This window comes from Muscardinus avellanarius (assembly GCF_963383645.1).
Source record: "Muscardinus avellanarius genome assembly, chromosome: X".
NCBI lineage: Eukaryota > Metazoa > Chordata > Mammalia > Rodentia > Gliridae > Muscardinus > Muscardinus avellanarius.
In genome coordinates this window covers 71,139,406-71,157,328 of record NC_137792.1, presented here as the reverse complement: position 1 = coordinate 71,157,328, position 17,923 = coordinate 71,139,406, and the positions used below count along the sequence as shown (strand labels likewise).

The 17,923-nt window shown below is 39.0% G+C and overlaps 1 protein-coding gene across 3 annotated transcripts in view; it reads left to right on the top strand.

Annotated features, from left to right (window-relative positions):
* The window catches only part of SLC9A6 (solute carrier family 9 member A6), a gene marked incomplete at its 3' end in the record, with an annotated part of 56,258 nt that overhangs the window by 23,879 nt on the left and 14,456 nt on the right, over positions 1-17,923 (top strand). For all 3 annotated transcript variants that reach the window (XM_080718681.1, XM_080718682.1, XM_080718680.1), the window contains exons 8-12: positions 1,697-1,802; positions 2,611-2,699; positions 6,528-6,641; positions 12,377-12,488; positions 13,439-13,592. In XM_080718681.1, the coding sequence (XP_080574807.1) occupies positions 1,697-1,802; positions 2,611-2,699; positions 6,528-6,641; positions 12,377-12,488; positions 13,439-13,592 (575 nt within the window). The remainder of the gene's footprint in view (positions 1-1,696; positions 1,803-2,610; positions 2,700-6,527; positions 6,642-12,376; positions 12,489-13,438; positions 13,593-17,923) is intronic.

Below are 17,923 nucleotides of genomic sequence, written 5' to 3'. Positions count from 1 at the left end.
AATGATCTTTGCCAATAAGTAAATGAAAAAATTTCTTTGTTTTGTATAGGCCTTGTGCTCTAAAACTTTCACCACAAGAATCTAATTAGATCCCTGTCGAGGTGATTTTAAGGTTATGGACTAACTCTTGTAAAGATAAATATATTCAAAAGAGTCTGTGAGTCAGCCTGGCCGTCTTCTGCTCTTTTTTTAATAGGACAAACACAAAATATACAACCATGATGTCATATAAACAAAATAGAGTTTCCGGTTAAGGATATATAGAGTTAATCTCAGCTCTCCTAATTTTAAACTTTGTGCTCAAGAGCCCTGGGCTGGGAGCCCAGAGGCCCTGGGTTGTATCCTGATATTGCCACTAGTAGGCAAATCATTCTTGTATTCTTTCAAAAGACATTTCCTGATGGACTGCTACATGCCAGATGCTATGCTCTGGGGATCAAAAGTAAACAAGGCAAATGTGGCCCCTGACTCCCTGGAGCCCTTTCCTGGAATGTGTGAGTGCCCTTTTTTGTCCTGTCCTGTATGTGTGACTTTCCCAAAGCAAAGAAAGGAGGTCCAGAGGGAGGAACGTGAGCTCCAAGTGAAGAAGCAGAAGACAGTCTGTTTTTATTTTCATTAGCTAATTCTTGTGTGTGTGTGTGTGTGTGTGTGTGTGTGTGTGTGTGTGTGTTTTACTGGGGATGAAACTGGAACCCAGGTGCCTTTTACCTCCAGGCTATGCCCCCTGACCTATTTTATTTTTTATTTGGAAACAGGGTCTTGGCATTGTGGCAGATACAAACATGTCAGAAGCTTTGACATTTCACCTATTTGAATCTCTGTAGAAAAGTGGAGGCAGGAACAGTGGGGAAATAAAGTGGGACTAGATGGTCTTTAGAGTTTCCAGGTATTAGTCTTCTAAGATATTTTCATATAAAGTGAATGCATGGTACTTTTTCAAGAGTCACTGAGTTTGGTATACTTTAGCTCTGTGTTAGAAGAGTCTTATCTCATGCTTTTTATTGGCAAGCTGAGGATGGAGGGCCATAAAATTCATAAAAGAGGCAGTACAGGCAGAAACTCTTCCCCATTACAAACTCTTTGAGGGTAGGAAGTATATTTTGTTTTTCATTTTCTAGTAGTTAGTTGGTGAAGTGACTATATTTTAGTATAGAATATGTCACAAATTGCCAGAAGCCCTCTCAATGTCAACCAACCAATGCATTCTAGACTGGTATAAGTGAGTGAAGTGTCTTTGTTTCTTCATTGTGGGTTGACTTCTCTACATCACAGATGGGTTAGAGGGTCAAATAAATGTGAACTCTCATGGAAGAACATGTTTTTGCAAATATAAATTGATAAATTATGGAAACCTTGTCTTGTTTTGGGCTAAAAGGTAAAGTTGGTATGTTGTATATTGAATCCATTGTTCTCATTTCTACCTGTTTTTGACCCTGTGGTTTCTGGCAAGGTGTATGACACCCATAAATCAGTAGGAGCAACTAAGCTGTGATACTTCCTCACCGAAGGGAGGACAGTGGATTCCTCAAGATATTTATTCTAAGAGTTTTTTCACCTTGGTGCCTCCTTATTCTGTGGCCTTTGTGGCAGAGAGGCTAGAGAGCCCTTCTCTTGCTTTCTTGGTTGTCATGCTTCAATTATTTTTTAGCCACACTTCTGTATTCCAAGATCCTGTTACCAGACTTAACTATCTTACGTAACAAAGTTCACCAAATTGAGGGAATTCCAGTTGCTGGAGACAGGCTTATTCTTCTTGATGTCTTGGAGCACCTTCCTCTTGGCTGAAGCATGGGGTTTTACAGGTAGGTTACCTTCTCCATTTTATTTTAAGTCTTCACAAAGAGTGACTTAATGAGTCACCTCTACAAGAATACTTGTTATGGTTGGGATTTAAGATGTCACTTGAGAATGTAAAGATTTTCAGTGAAAGTTGTTCCTCTCAACAGAGTAAGCCAAAGTAAATGAAAAATGTCAATACTAAGTATGTCATCTAGTTTTGTAAATCAGGAGCCTCTGTATAACAATTGGGAACCAGCCTGCAGCAGTGACACATGCCTGTAGTCCCAATACTTAGGAGACTGAGACAGACAGGAGAATCACAGGTTCAGCCAGGGACAGTTAACTTAGCAAGACCTTATTTCAATATAAAAATTGAAATAGGGTAGGAGGTGTTTCTCAGAGTTAAAACACCCCTGGGTTCAATCCCTAGTACCACAAAAAAGATTTGGAACCATCATTTGATATGAATGTTTTCAATAGCTTTTTCATCCTGTGACCAAAATCCCTGACAAGCACAACTTAGAGGAAGAAGGATTTATTTGGGGCTCAGAGGGTCCGAGGTTTCAAAGGCCCATGATTGGCTCCAAAGCAGAAATGGCTTGGCAACAGGGATTTAAGACAGGAAGGAGGAGGAAAAGCCACTCTCACCTTCTGGTGGCCAGAAAAGTTGGATGGTGGGGAAAGAAAAGGGAGAAGAGGGGTCTAGGGACAGATACAGTCTTCAAGGCAATCCACCCAACCTGTCTATGTAGCCTAACACATGAGTGTTTCTGGGGGGACATTTTATATCTAAATTGTAATAATGAACTTGAAATTCATTGTCTTTTATAGGTGTGGTTGCAGTATTGTTTTGTGGCATCACACAAGCACATTATACATACAATAATTTGTCTACAGAATCCCAGCATAGAACAAAACAGGTAAAAGAAACTTTATACTTTGTTAATAAATATTCATCCTTTCACCAAAACAGATGTTTTCAATATAAAACTAATTTTATCTTGTCAAGGTAATGTTTGCTCTTCCTTCAACTCTATAAATAGATGAGACTGGCAGGTTGGAGAGTTTGCTTTTAGGGTGGAGGTAAGTCAGCAGAATAGCCAGGTGCTGTTATTATTGAGCTTTCAGTAACCAGTTAGTTAGCTTCTTCTCTCTGAGTGTTTTCCTAGTCTAGAAGATTTTGAGAGGTGTGCTTTAAGTCAGGTGTGGTGATACATGCCTGTAATATAGAACTTGGGAGGTCAAGACAGGAGGATCTCAGGTTCAAGGCCAGCACATGGTAACTTAGGGAGCCCTGTTTCAAAATAAAAACAAAAGAGGGCTCGGGTATAGCTTAGTGGTAGAAGGCCCCTGGATTCAATCCCCAGTATCATAAAAAAGAGGAATGTTTTAGCTTACTCTGACTTGACTAGATTTGCTGCTGTGTGATATAGGTAAATTAACTTCTAACTTGCTGAGCCATATAGAGAGCAGACTAACTTCCTTTAGTCTTCACTCAGGCTCTGAAAAACTTTTTTTGGTAGGAACCTCAGGAGACTATCAGTGGTTAGGAACTGAATGATCACTTGTGCAGGGTACCTAAAAGAAACCATGCAGGAACTAGTTGTGTAATTTTCCTATCTTACGAGGCATGTAGGATAAATATGTGAACAAACGTACTGTGTGGAATAGACACTGGTTCATATTAGATGATGATTACAGAAGGAATGAGGGACTTTCAGTTTTGCCAGATGGTTGGAGTGAGATGAGTGTGGCAAGGGCCAGGGCTAGAGCAGGGGCAATGGTCCCTTTGCCTTTCTTTGTCCCGGAGCTCCAAATTTAGTTTATGACCTCTACTTTCCCTAACTCTTCAAAAGAAATTATACTGCTTCCCCCAAGCATATACATTGAGGTTAAAATGCTTTGACAAAGTAATTCAGTGCATCAAATATAAAGAAGAAAATAAACTTGTTGTTGGGGTTTCAGCAATTTTCTAGGTGGGGCAAAAAAATCACAGAATAAGAGCTTCCATTCTCATTGCTGATTAGAAGCTTTGGTGTAAAACAAGTACAACTAATAGGAATCCTAGATCGTGTGCTTCAGATTCTATGACATATGGGGTATCAGAAAATGATATGGGACATCAAAGAATGAGGGCAAATAATTTGAGGCCCTACGATCTGGATAACTGTCAGAGGGGAAATGGTACACCTACAGGGATGTGGAGAATTTGGGAAGGCCTTGGGGAAATGGACAGATCAAAGGAGAAATAAAAAGAAGGCAGTGAAGTGTGGAGCAGGGGGTCACAGACTGTGGCCTTTTGGCCAAATCTGGCCCTTATCAGTTTGGTCTATGAGTCTAAGAATGGGTTTTATATTTTTTTAATCATTATGAAAAAATGAGAAGAATGCCTTTTGACCTATGAAAGTTATATGGAATTCACACTTCAATTGCAATTAATTTGATTTTATTGACACACAGCCACAACCACTTTTTATTTTTAATTTTAATTTTAATTTATTTTTGGGGAGGGGGGGTCTGGGGATGGAACCCAGGAACATTCGACCTCCAAGCTATACCCCCTGCCCTACTTTTTATTCTTTATTTTGAAACCAGGTCTCACTGAGTTGCAGAGGGCCTCACTAAGTAGCTGAGGCTATCCACGAACCACCATCCTCTGGTCTCAGCCTCCCGAATGCTGGAATTACAAGAGTGCACCACCACACCTGGCTCACAACCACTTTTTTAAATGTACAGGCCATGGCTGCTTTTGTGTTACACTGGTGAGGTTGAGCAGTTGCAACAGAGACCTTGTTTATCCTGCAAAGCCTCAAATATTTACTTTATGGCCCCCTTCGTAGGAAACATTTGTCAGCCCCCCTGTGTTGTGGATTAAAGCTGGGAATCTGGTGTCACTGTATTATTTCATATCTTTGTTCTGCTTGCTGGCTGTGTCACAAAGAGCAAATTACAAAACTTATCTGTGCTTTAGTTCTGCCACCTTTATTTTTATTTTTTGCCTTGAATACTTTTTATTGGTACATTGTAATTATACATCAGAGTAACAGAAACATACATGCATCCACACAACATTTGGTATGTGTTTTCTTCTGTATCCCTCTCTGCTCACCCTCCCTGATAGATAATATTTACATTGATACAGATAATTTCATGTACAAACAAAGGATTATTTGATTTGTTTACAATGAAGATAATTATGGGTATGATGGTTCATTCTTGTAGTTCCAGCTGCTTGGGAGGCAGGAGTATTATATGGTTCAAGACCAGCCTGGGCAACCTATCAAGACTTTTCTATAAAAAAAGGACTTGGCCGGGTGTGGTGGCGCACACTTGTAATCCCCGTGCTTGGGAGGCTGAGACAGGAGGGTCGCACAGGTTCAGAGCCAGCCTCAGCTACTTAGTGAGGCTCTCAGCAACTTACTGAGACCCTGTTTCCAAATAAAATATAAAATAGATCTGGGAGTATAGCCCGGAGGTAGAAAGCCTCTGGGTTCTACTCCCAGTACAACAAAAAAAAAGAAAAGAAAAGGACTTAGCATATGGCTGAGAGCAAGAGTGTTTGCCTAGTGTGAGTAGGCCCTGGACTGGATCCCCAGTACCACAGACAAACAAATATAAATGAAATAAAATAAAATACAGATAATAATAAAACTGCCTCATGAGTGAGATTACAACAAGATAATGCATATAAAGTCCTTAGTATAACACCAAGTACATAGTAAAAACATAGGTGCGTAGATGAAAACATAGATATACAAATAGATAACAATTTTTTATCTAAATTATCGTGTATCTCATTAAATTATTCTTAAATAAGTAGTTAGGGATAATTGTATACTAAATCAGCTAAATTAATCATATACTTACTTAATGTTATCATTTTTCATAGTAAGCCAACTCTGCTTAAAGTGCATGAAGTAACTTGCCCAAGGCCATGCAGCTAGCACGTAGGGAAGGCAGGTTTCCAGGCATTGCAACTCCAGAGCCCATGTTCTTAGCCTCCTTCCTGCCTTTGTGGGGGCAGAGGGCTTATGGGAATGAGCAGGGCTAGACACCTATCATAGCCAGAGGGCTCTCAGATGGTGGAAGACATTCCCTTCATTCATCAATTCTCCTGTACCTGCTGGTAGTGAAACCTTGATCAGCAGTGCTGGGTATGGGGTTGGGGTGGGGAGGCAGGGAAGGACGCCAAGTGCAGAATTTGTAGTGCATATTTTTTCAGAGGCTTATGCCCTAAACAAGGAGGAAAACCCATGAGAAAGTAAAGAGGCAGGAAGCTAGCAATACAGAAGTGGTGATATAGCTCCCTATACCAGGATCAATAGAGTAGAACTGGATCTATAACTTGTAGAGAGGAAAGTATCTTGAAACTATGAAATAGGGAGTGTTGGAGATACCAGTGAGAATTGTCTTGCAGCAGGATGGGTGGGAAGTGATGATAACTAAACTAAGACAATGTTAGGAATATCCCAGAAGAGAAATGAACAGTGTTTAAAGGTGGAGGAGAATGACTGAAGATGGGGATTTGGAAAAGGGAAGCTAACTGTGGAAGTGAGAGAACAACATTTCTCACTCAGTCTTGGGGCTGGAAACATCTTCTCTACATCAGCTCCCTTTGGAATCACATACTTTCAGTGTATATGTGTACTTTATGTAATTGAAGTATCTGTTTTGTTATCTTAGGAATGCTCATGTTTTAGAATTGTGAAACTTTTTTACTGGACTAACCTTTTAAAATTTTGTTTCAGTTGTTTGAGCTTCTCAATTTCTTGGCAGAGAATTTCATCTTTTCCTACATGGGGCTGACACTATTCACCTTTCAGAACCATGTCTTTAACCCAACATTTGTAGTAGGAGCCTTTGTATCCTTTATCATATGTTTTGTTAAATTGAGATTGTTGCATGATTTTGGGGGGTATGATTGATAAGAATACATTTAAGTATATAAAATTTTCCTGTAAGTTAACAAGTAAGGATTTGTACTACTCCATTACATTGATTTTATTCTATGCTATTTTTTATTTCCTTTTATTATTCAAATAATGTTGAGAGATGGAAAAAACAGACAAAACTCCCATGCTGCCAACCCCCAAAGATAAAACTGTTTGTCTTCTGCTACTAACTAGAAAAAGGAGAGAATGAATACTAAGGAGCAGTTAGCAACCAATGCCACAGGATAGTAGATGATGGATAAGGAAAGGTTGAATTGGGTCCCTTCCTCTTTTTTTTCTTTCTTTTTTTCCATATGAATCAGTTGAGTCTTTAAAAGTCAGTTGATGTTGGGCGTGGTGCTTGCAATCCGTGCTTGGGAGGCAGGAGGAGGCAGGAGGCGGAGGCGGAGACGACGGGAGGATCTCGCAGGTTCGAAGCCAGCTTCGCTGGCATAAGAGACCCTGTTTCAAAAATATAAAATAAAGAGGAAAGGGAAAGAAAAATCAGTTGATCCAGGCATGGTGGCACACACCTGTAATCTCAGTACTTAGACAGGAGGATCACAGATTTGAGGCCAGCCTCAGCAAATTAGCAAGACCCTGTTTCAAAATAAAAGTTAAAATAGGGCTATGGAGCCCAGCATGGTGATGCATGCTTGTAATCTCAGTACTTGGGAGAGTGGAACAGGAGGATCACAGGTTTGTGGCCAACCTCAGCAACTTAATGAGGCCCTCCACAACTCAGTGAGACACGGTTTTCAAAGAAAAAGCAAAAAGAAAACCACTTGGGAGGCTAAGACAGGAGGATTGCTGGTTTACGGCCTGCCTCAGCTACTTAGTGAGGCCCTCCAAAACATAGTGCGACCCTGTTTCAAAAATAAAGAATAAAAAATAGAGTTTAGGAGATTTTTAAAAATATTTTTATTGGTGCATTGTAGTCATCATATATCTTTTTTTTTTTGTGGTACTGGGGTTCCTGAAAACCTTCTACTTCCAAGTTACACTCCCAGACCTATTTTTATACTTTTTTTAAAATTTGGAAACAGGGTCTCTTAAGCCAGCATGGCTGGCTTCGAACCTGCGTGATCCTCCTGTCTCCGCCTCCCAAGCATGAGGATTACAAGCTTGTGCCACCACGCCTGGCATCATCATATATCTTAATGGAGTACAAGATAGTAGAGGCATTTATGCACACATTTATCCCTTACCCAATTCCCACCCCATTCCCTTGGTTAGTAGAATCTTTAAAAGTGAAACTTCTGTATAAGATCTCTTTTAGAAAGTAAGAGAATATCCTTAGCTGAAAGACAACCATAAAATTAGTAATTTCATGTCCTGTGAAGATTTCAGATTTTATTTTTGGTGGTACTGGTGTTCCTGGAAACCCTTCTACTTCTGGAGTACACTCCCAGACCTATTTTTCTTTACTTTTTTAAATTTGGAACAGGGTCTCTTAAGCCAGAGAGGCTGGCCTCGAACCTGCGTGATCCTCCTGTCTCTGCCTCCCAAGTGCGGGGATTACAAGATTACAAGCATGCACCACCATGCCCGGCCTGATTTGAGAAATTTTTGAGCAGTCAAGTGGTTTGATTTTTTATACTTAATCTGGGAAGTTTAAAATATTCTCTATAGGTTTTTGGCTCTGTTAGGAATTGAAATTCCTCAACTTAAAATTTTTTATCAAAATCAACTCTTGCCAGGAGAGGGCTTTTCTCTTTCTCTATTCAGGTAGGAGGTAGTTCAGTTTCATGTGGCAGAGACTGCAATTAACTCACACTTAAACAAGAGAGAAGTATGTTTTTACATCATAGACTGAGGTGGTGTGGCAGATCTGCTCCACAGAGGCATCAGGGACCCATGCCACCTCACTGCTGTTCTTCTTACGGAGTTTCCTCTGTTCTTGAGGTCCAGAGCATCTCACCCCTGTGTCTTCCAATTGCATTTAAAGGCACCATCTATAACATTGTACATATCATTTCCCCTAATGTCACTAGTTACACCTGCATTTAAGGGAGACTGGGAATCACATTCATTATCTGGGTAGCTTTATATCCAGGTAAAAATCAGGTGGGAGGGCAAAGTGCCTACTAATACAGAGGCAAGGACTAGCAGTCATCACTACAGTGGCTCACATGCTTTGACGTTGCTATTATGTGCTTGTGTGCACTCCTCCACCTCTCTCTCTTTTTTTATTAGAAAACCACGTGTGTGTGTGTGTGTGTGTGTGTGTGTGTGTGTGTGTGTGTGGTAGGCTTGAACTCTGAACAACACCCTCAGACCATATATAAATATATATATATATATATATATGTATATATATATATATGGTTTTTTTGGTGGTACTGGGGTTCCTGGAAGCCCTTCTACATCCGGGCTACACTCCCAGACCTATTTTATATATTTTTTTTATTTGGAAACAGGGTCTCTTAAGCCAGCGCGGCTGGCTTTGAACCTGCGCGATCCTCCTGTCTCTGCCTCCCAAGCGCGGGGATTACAAGCGTGCGCCACCACGCCCGGCAATATATATATAGTTTTGAAGCAGGATCTGACGAAGTTAGTGAAGGTCTTTTACAAAAAATTGTAAAGATAATATAAAAGTTATTTACCCTTCACAGTATCCCTTACATTGCATAGCACCTTTCTCATAACACATAAGCCAAATTTGATTCATTATCATTAACTAAAGTTCATACTTTATTTAGATTCCCATGATTTTTTGTGACCATGTTCGATTACATGGTGCCATTTAGGATACCACATATTTGGCCATCATGTGTCTTTAGGTTCTGTTTTTGACATTTTCTCAGCTATTTCTTGTTTTTGATGAGCCTTAATGGTTTCCAGGAGTACTGACCAGGTATTTTGTAGAAAGTTCCTCAATTGGAATTTTTCTAATGTTTTCATATGACTAGATTGGGGCAGTGTTTTTAGAGAGGAACATCTCAGAAGTAAAATGTCTTTCCCACCATATCATATCAAGGACACGTATTTATTAACATGTTAATAGTTTTGATGTGAGCCTTAATCACTTGGCCAAGTTAGTGTTTGTCCAATTTATCCACTATAATGTTACTCATTTTTTTCTTCCTTGTACATTATATTGCTTAGAAAGAAATTACTTGACATAGCACACATCTAGGGAGTAATGAGTTAGGTTACTTTCTTGAGGACAGAGTAACTATAAGACTACTTGAAATTCTTTACATAGGAGATTTATATAGTACTCCCCCCCAATTTATTTTGTATATTTTCTGCCTCTGCCCAACAATTGGCCATTTTTTAAGGAGCCCTTGTTCCTTTTCATTGGAGAATGGTATTAGAAACCAAGATCTGAGCCAGGCATGTTGGTGCACACTTGTAATCCCAGCACTTGGGAGGCTGAGACAGAAGGATTACAGGTTCACAGCCAGCCTCAGCTACTTAGTGAGGCCCTCTGCAACTTAGTGAGACCTTGTTTCAAAATAAAGAATAAAAAATAGGGCTAGAGGAATAGCATGGAGGTAGAATGTCCCTGGTTTACATCCTCACCATCCTCAGTACCGCAAAAGAAAACAACAAAGCAAGATCTGGGTGCTAGGTGTGTTCAGTGCTACTGAGTGGCCTTGCTTTTAGGCCCTCTCATCTAACAAAGCAAGAAAAAAATATATATGTATATATTGTCATGTATGCACATACGTCATGTATGTACATATATCTATAAATACTTCTATATGTAAACATCTGTATCTCCATTAAGTGAAACATGAGTTTACACTTACATCTCTGACTGTAACTCACTACTATGTGAATCATTTCTGACCTTCTTCCCTTGCTGATCTGTAAGCTCTCCTTCCAACAATGAGAAACCTGGCTCCTAACATCTGCCCTCCATTTATTGAATTGTTCAGTTCCAGTATACACATACAGTCATACACCACTTAAGGATGAGGCTGTGTTTTAAAAAATATGTTGTTAGGCAGTTTTGTCTCTCAGTGATCATAGAGTATCTTGACATGAACCTAGGTGGTATAGGTCAATCATTCTGTCATCTTGATGCAGTTAAGAGATATTGGAAACATGAGACAAATACGGCTGCTGGTAATGTAACACAGCATGCTGTTTCACAGTAAACTTACACCGTAGAAGGCTGGTTTATACCATATCACCACAAGGACAAATTATATACTACGCTTTGACATTATACCCGCTACAGCATCACTTGGCAATGAAGATTTTTCAGCTTCATTATAAGCTATTTGACCACCATAGTATATACAGTCTGTCATTGACTAAAATTATTATATGACACGTGACTACAGAACAGTAACAAAATTGTTAACCAGTACTTCCATGAGAGTCCAGTATCACTAGGCACAAAACTCTTATTTGAGGTTCCTTTTGCTTGTAGTCTTACAGACCTGTGCTCTCCTCCAAAGTTACTTAGGCCAGCATTGTTTCTACCACATTGTTTTTATTATTAGATTTCTCTTTATATTCCTTTTAGGAAGTGGTGTGAGAACTGCATAGTGATCCCTGAAATAAAAATTCCAAAGTACAAGCTTCTACAGATAGCAAGTAAAGAAAAAGAACACTAAAATTGGTTTCTAGTTAAAAAAAACAATCTGAATTCACATTAAGCCTGTCTTTTACAGCAGCCTGTAAGGATAGACTCAGCATGATGCACAGGGTCTTGCAGGAATTTCAGTGATAAGAGGTGACTGAGCTGCCCTTTTCTTTATTTCACGTATGGAAGGGGACAGTTAGGCAGCCTTACTCTTCTTCCTACCAACCCTGACAAGGAAAATGAAATGGCTTAGCCGGGCGTGGTGGCGCACGCTCGTAATCCCCACGCTTGGGAGGCTGAGACAGGAGGATCGCGCAGGTTTGAAACCAGCCTCAGCTACTGAGTGAGGCTCTCAGCAACTTAGTGAGACCCTGTTTCCAAATAAAGTATAAAATAGTTCTGGGAGTATAGCCCGAAGGTAGAAAGCCTCTGGGTTCCACCCCCAGTGCCACACACACACACACACACACACACACACACACACACAATAAATAAAAAGAAAACGAAATGGCTTATTTTAGTAATAATTTTAACAATATAATAAGGAAGCTACACTTCGAAGCATCTTTCTCTTCATCTAACAAATTCCCTAAATGATAGTTTAAGCCTATCTGATTTGGTAGCCATGTGTGATTATTTACATTAAAATTAATTAACAATGTAAAATTAAAACTTGATTTCCTCAGTCACACTAGCCATATTTCAGATGCTTACTATGGACAGTGTAAATATAGAAAATTTTCATCACTGTATAGAATTCTACTGAACAGTTCTATACTAGATGATAAAATCAAGAGACTTGTTAAAAACTGAGCTCCTGCTAGCCATGGTGGCCTATACCTGCACTCTCAATACTTGGGAGGCTGAAACAGGAGGATTGCAGGTTTGAGGCTAACCTTAGCAACATAGTAAGATCTTGTTTGAAAATTAAAATAAAATAAAATAGGGCTATGGATTTAGCTCAGAGGTGGAGCACTCCAGTTCAGGCTCCAGTACCACACACACACACACAAAAAAAAAAAAAAAACCCTGAGTTCCCCAAAATAGTCTTTCTTCTTGAATGTATAGTCTAAGTAATATGAATAGCAAGAAAAAAATGATCCTTAACCTACTAAAAATTTAGGTTGCTATTTTTTTGGGAAGAGCTGCCAATATTTACCCCTTGTCTCTCTTACTTAATCTGGGTAGAAGAAGTAAGATTGGATCAAATTTTCAACACATGATGATGTTTGCTGGTAAGTTATAAATTTCCTCCCATATAGAACTCCTTGAAACACTGAAGTTGTATCTTCAAGTAGAAAATTCTTAATAGTTTCTCACTCCTTTTTCTGAGAATTGTTTCATAGTCTGGTTCCAAATTATTCATTCAGAAATAGGTCACATAGTGTGACGTGGTGACACATACCTGTAATCCCAGTACTTGAGAGGCTGAGACAAGAAGATCACAGGTGTAAGGCCAGTGCATGATAACTTAGACCCTGTTTCAAAATTAAAAAAAAATGTCACACATAGAAAGAAAATGAAGATGAACACAACTTTCACACAAAAACCTAAAGTGAATGTTTATAATAATTCTATTTATAGTTTCCAAATACCTGGAAATAACCCTCTTATCTGTCTTTTGATAAGCAAATGGAGAAACAAACTACATCCATGTGCTACTTAGTACTAAAAACAGTCAATCCACATAAAGATGTGGAAGAATCTCCAGAGCATTATGCTGAATGAAACAAGCCAAAGGATACATACTGTGTGATTCCATTTACATGGCATTCTTAAAAAGACAAAATCATTGTGAAAGAGAATAGATCAAGAAGTTGGTGGGATGACAGATTGGACTAAAAGGGGGTAGCACAAATAAATTGGGAGAGCAATGAAACTGTTGTGTCTATAGATTGTGGCAATGGTCATGCCCCTCTAGAGCATTGTCAAAACTCATGGAACTATATTCCAAAAAGCAAATAATTCTGCAGTATGTGAATTAAAACATAACTTTTAAAACCAATGCATGTCAGTCTCATATACTAATTCTATGACTGTATATACACACACACTTAAGTGTATTAACATTTATTTCATATTTGTTCAGCTCCTAAATGTTTGGGGCCTGCTTCAGTTCTCTGATTTTATGAAGCTTGCATTGGCAATGAAATATTGATGAAATACTTCTTCGATTCTCTTGTAGGCCTCCGTGGTGCGATGGCATTTGCTTTGGCCATTCGTGATACTGCCACTTATGCCCGGCAAATGATGTTCAGCACCACACTTCTGATTGTGTTTTTTACCGTGTGGGTGTTTGGTGGTGGCACCACTGCTATGCTGTCATGCTTGCACATAAGGTAAGTAGTAACTGGAGGCCTCTTTCTAATATTAAATTTCAATTCATTTTCTTTTTTTCTTCTCATCATGAGATTTTAAGCTTTGGTGAATTTGTAATGGTTTATTTTTCCCTTTAAAAAGCATATGACATACAGAAAAAATGAAATTATGCAAAATAAAGCTAAAAACCATTGCTAATGCTTTGAAAGATATCTCACCAGACCTTTTTCTATGCACTATATAATTTTCACAAAAAAGTGACAACAATCAAGGTATTCTTGTAGACTTGTTTAAAATGTAATAGAGCATGGACATTTATACTAATAGATATTTACATCATTTTTAAATGGGTGCGTATATCTATCCTGATTTATTTTACCAAGTCCCTATTGTTGGACCTCCTGTATTGTTGCTAGGATTTTGCTATAACCATTGCCATTTGAGAATTTTGCTGTTACTATTTATAGTGTGAACATTTGTAATGTGTATACCACCATGCACAAGTTTGATTATTTATGCATGCATTTAAGGCTTTTGGTTATATCACTAGGTTGGGTCTATCTGCAGCATGTGAAACGATCCAGTTTACCCCAGTCATCTTCTATACTAGATATAACATTCTTTCTAATTTTACTGATCACTGTTTCTAACCTAACAATCCAAGGACAAGATTGTAAAATCTTATTCTTCAGTGTGTACTAGTTAATGCATTCAATCTGAAAGCTCTCTTGTATTACAAGAGCCCTACACTTGTTTCCATGGATACAGCAGCCTCTGTTGCTGATGCCTTTGTAGATCTTAATTCTGTGTTCCTCTAAAACATCTTAGACAGTAAGAGCTACCACGCTTCTAGGATATATAGAGTTCTTTAGAGAAAACAATATTTCACATTTTAAAGAATCTATCCTCCATGTTTTTCATTCTATTATGTATTTATGTTAACATGATAAGGACTATGCAGCCCCAAATCATACTTTGTATGTTGTTGTTATTGTCTTAATCTTTGCTGTTCAAATCTGGTTTTTTTCTTTTCTTTTCTTTCTTTCTTTTTTTATTTTTGCTGTACTGGGGATGGGAACTCAGGGACATTCTACTTTGGAGCTATATCCCCACCCCTGTTTTTTATTCTTTATTTTGAATCAGGGTCTCACTGAGTTGCAAAAAGCCTCATTAAGTAGTAGCTGAGGCTGTCTGTGAACAACGATCCTCCTATTTCAGCCTTCCAAGTGCTGGGATTACAAATGTGCACCATTATGCCTGGCTTCAAATCTCTTTTATATGATTTCTGTGCTATTATTGTATATAGTAGACTGTGGTATATGTTCTAATTACCATAATGATGTTCTTATAACCCTAATTATTATTTCAAGGAGGGCCTGACATTTATTGAGCACCTACTATGTGCTAGGCATTGTGCTAAGTGTGCTTAACATATTTATCTGGTCACAGGAACTCAGTTTTACAAGTGAATAAATAGAGGCTTAGAAAGGTTTTTAGTTGTTCAGGGTCACAAAAATAATTAAATGGTGAACAGCGGAGCCCTTGGTCTTACTTGGTTTCTTCTACACCATGGTATATCAAGAAATGAGAGTAGAAGCTGGGCATGGTGGTGCATGCCTATAATCCCAGTACTTGGGCGGTTGAGACAGGAAGATTACAGATTTGAAGACAACCTCAGCAACTTAGCAAGATTCTCAGCAACCTAGTGAGACACTGTTTCAAAAATGATAAAAAAAAATAGATAGGAGTTTATCTCAGAGGCAGAATGCTCCTGAGTTCAATCCTCAGTACAGCCAAAAAAAAAAAAAAGGAAAAGAAATGAAGAATTTGAAAGGAATCAGCTTTTTGCTTTTGTCAACAGCTTGTTTATGCAGACTTTCCAAAGGAGAATAAAATTAAATGTAGGATAATTTAGGAAAAGTAATAGTCTTCAGTGAAGCTTCTATGTTTAGAGAAAATCAATTCTCTTCCCTCATTGTCCTCTACACAAACAAAATACCCATGCTTTGCCTCTACTCTACAAATGGGGAAAAACTACAAAAGCCTACCTACTTGCACAGAGTTTAAGCTTTGCTAGCTTCCCAACCTTTTTGGCTGGCCCATTTGAACTTAATTATATACACCTTACAGTCTCAGATTACTTCTTACTGTTTTCTTGTTTTGGTTGAGTTTTGGACCTCTACATGCACGGAGGCTGTATTTTAAGCTTCTCCCCCCCCAAAAAAAATTTGTCTATTATGATATTGAGAATGCCATGTAGTCCAGAAAGTTGAAGATTCATGCCTACTTAAACTTAGTTTTGAGTTCTTGATCCTTCCTTCTTAATTCTGTGGTCCCCGGCAAGTTCTTTAACCTTCAAGGAACATTTTTCCTGTTTGTGGCATGTATATCTTATTAGCCACTGGGTACAGAGTTTCACATGTGCCATTTATCAATACATTCGATGAATACTTGCTGAGCACCAGCCCTGTGCTGGGAACTCCAATTCAGTATACTCAGCCAGGAATCATTTTGCCAGCCAGGGGAAATTTGGAAATATTTGGAGACATTTATGATTGTCACAACTGGGATTGGGGACTGCTACTACTTTCTACTGGGTAGAGGCCAGTGCACAGGACAAGTTTGTCCTCCAATCAGAAAACAAAAAATTAACTAGGCCAAAATGTCAGTGATGCTAGGTTAAGAAACCCTGCCCTAAAGGACAGAGTAGTAGAAAGATAGAAAAGGTTCCTTCACTCATAATGTCTTATGCTTCAGTGGGAAAAGACGGGCAATAAACTTATAAAATAAATGAATAAGACAATTATAGATGATAGTGGAAATCAAAGTACTTTGACAGCGAATGGGGATATGCGTATGTGTTATATGCAGATTTCAGGGAAGTTCTCTCTGAAAGGTTATATTTGAACTCTGCCACCTGAGTGACAAGATACCATCAGTTAATGATCAAGATGAGCAGTCCAGGCAGAGGGAAAGGCAAGCACAAAAGGTCCCTAGTCAGGAACCAGATTGACCAGCTAGATAAACAGAATGTTCATATAATGGGAGGATAGTGATCAGGTGGTAGGCAGGAAATGTGGCAGGCAGATTCTATGGGGGCAGGCTTCCACAAACTTCATGTACAGGGTCAGTGCATATAGATTTTAGGCTTTCCAGATCACATGGTCACTATTTCAGCCACTCAGCTATATGTAAAAACAACCACAGGGAATATGCAAATCAATCTGTGTGACTTTGCTCAAAAAAAACCCTTTTGACAAAAACAGGAAGTGTGCTAGTTATGGCTCACACTCCGTAGTTTGTAAATCTCTGCTACAGGGTCTTAAAGGATGTGGCAAGGAGTTTGGATTTTAAAATACAATTGGCAAGAAGGCAGCGACATGATCTGATTTGCAGTGCTGCATATTCGCTATCCTGTGAACAGTGGTTCTTCAGTGAATTAGATTCAGCTAGCTATTCCTGCCTCCTTTCACATAACCTGTGACAGTCACATTTGCCTCCCTATCATTTGCCACACACACTTTGCATTTCTCTGTCTCTGAGCCTTTGCTCATCCTGGCCGGAAGTCTCTTTGATTCCTAGGAAGTGATACAGCTAAATGTCTTCTCCTTTCCCCCTGTTCTTTTCTCTCAGAACCATCCTGCATAACACTGGGTCTCTCTATTCCAGAACTTATTTCATTTGGCCTGATAATAATACAGTAGCCTTAAATGAGCTACTACTTAGCCTTAATGATACATCAGACACTTAAAAGCTTTCAGTACATTTTCTCATTGAATCCTTACAGCAAATCAGCTGGGGTTCTGGCCCTGTTTTCCGAGTGAGAGAGTTCTGGTCTTTATTGCTACATAACTTGACTAGGTTTAAATAGCAGCTGGATGCAGATTTGAAGACAGCATTCTCTGACTGTAAACCCTAGGGATCTTGTTCTAGTCATGTCTGTTTCCCCGACTAGTCTGTGGGCTCATTGAAGGCAGGGACCATGTTCAATTCATGTCTATGCCCTGTGCCTAGCACAGTGCCTGGAAGATAACAAGTGCTCTCTAAATGTTAATTTTGTGGGATTGACTTTGAGTAATGTACCATGAGTGCTACAAATGCACTATCATCAAGACCACTAGATGTCACTTGAGATGCATAAATATGGTTAGAGTCTAGTGGGATAGAGAGGATATTAAATATCCTCTGACCATTTTGAACAAAGTAAAAAATCAGCTTTCTTTGTACTATAATTCTGGACATGGTCATCTGTTTTCAAACACTTGACCATTGACTGTCTCACCTTCGAGATGTGGCCTTGCATCGTTATTCCTCCCTTGCGTACAGTTTATCCTTGGGGATGCTGCTGCTG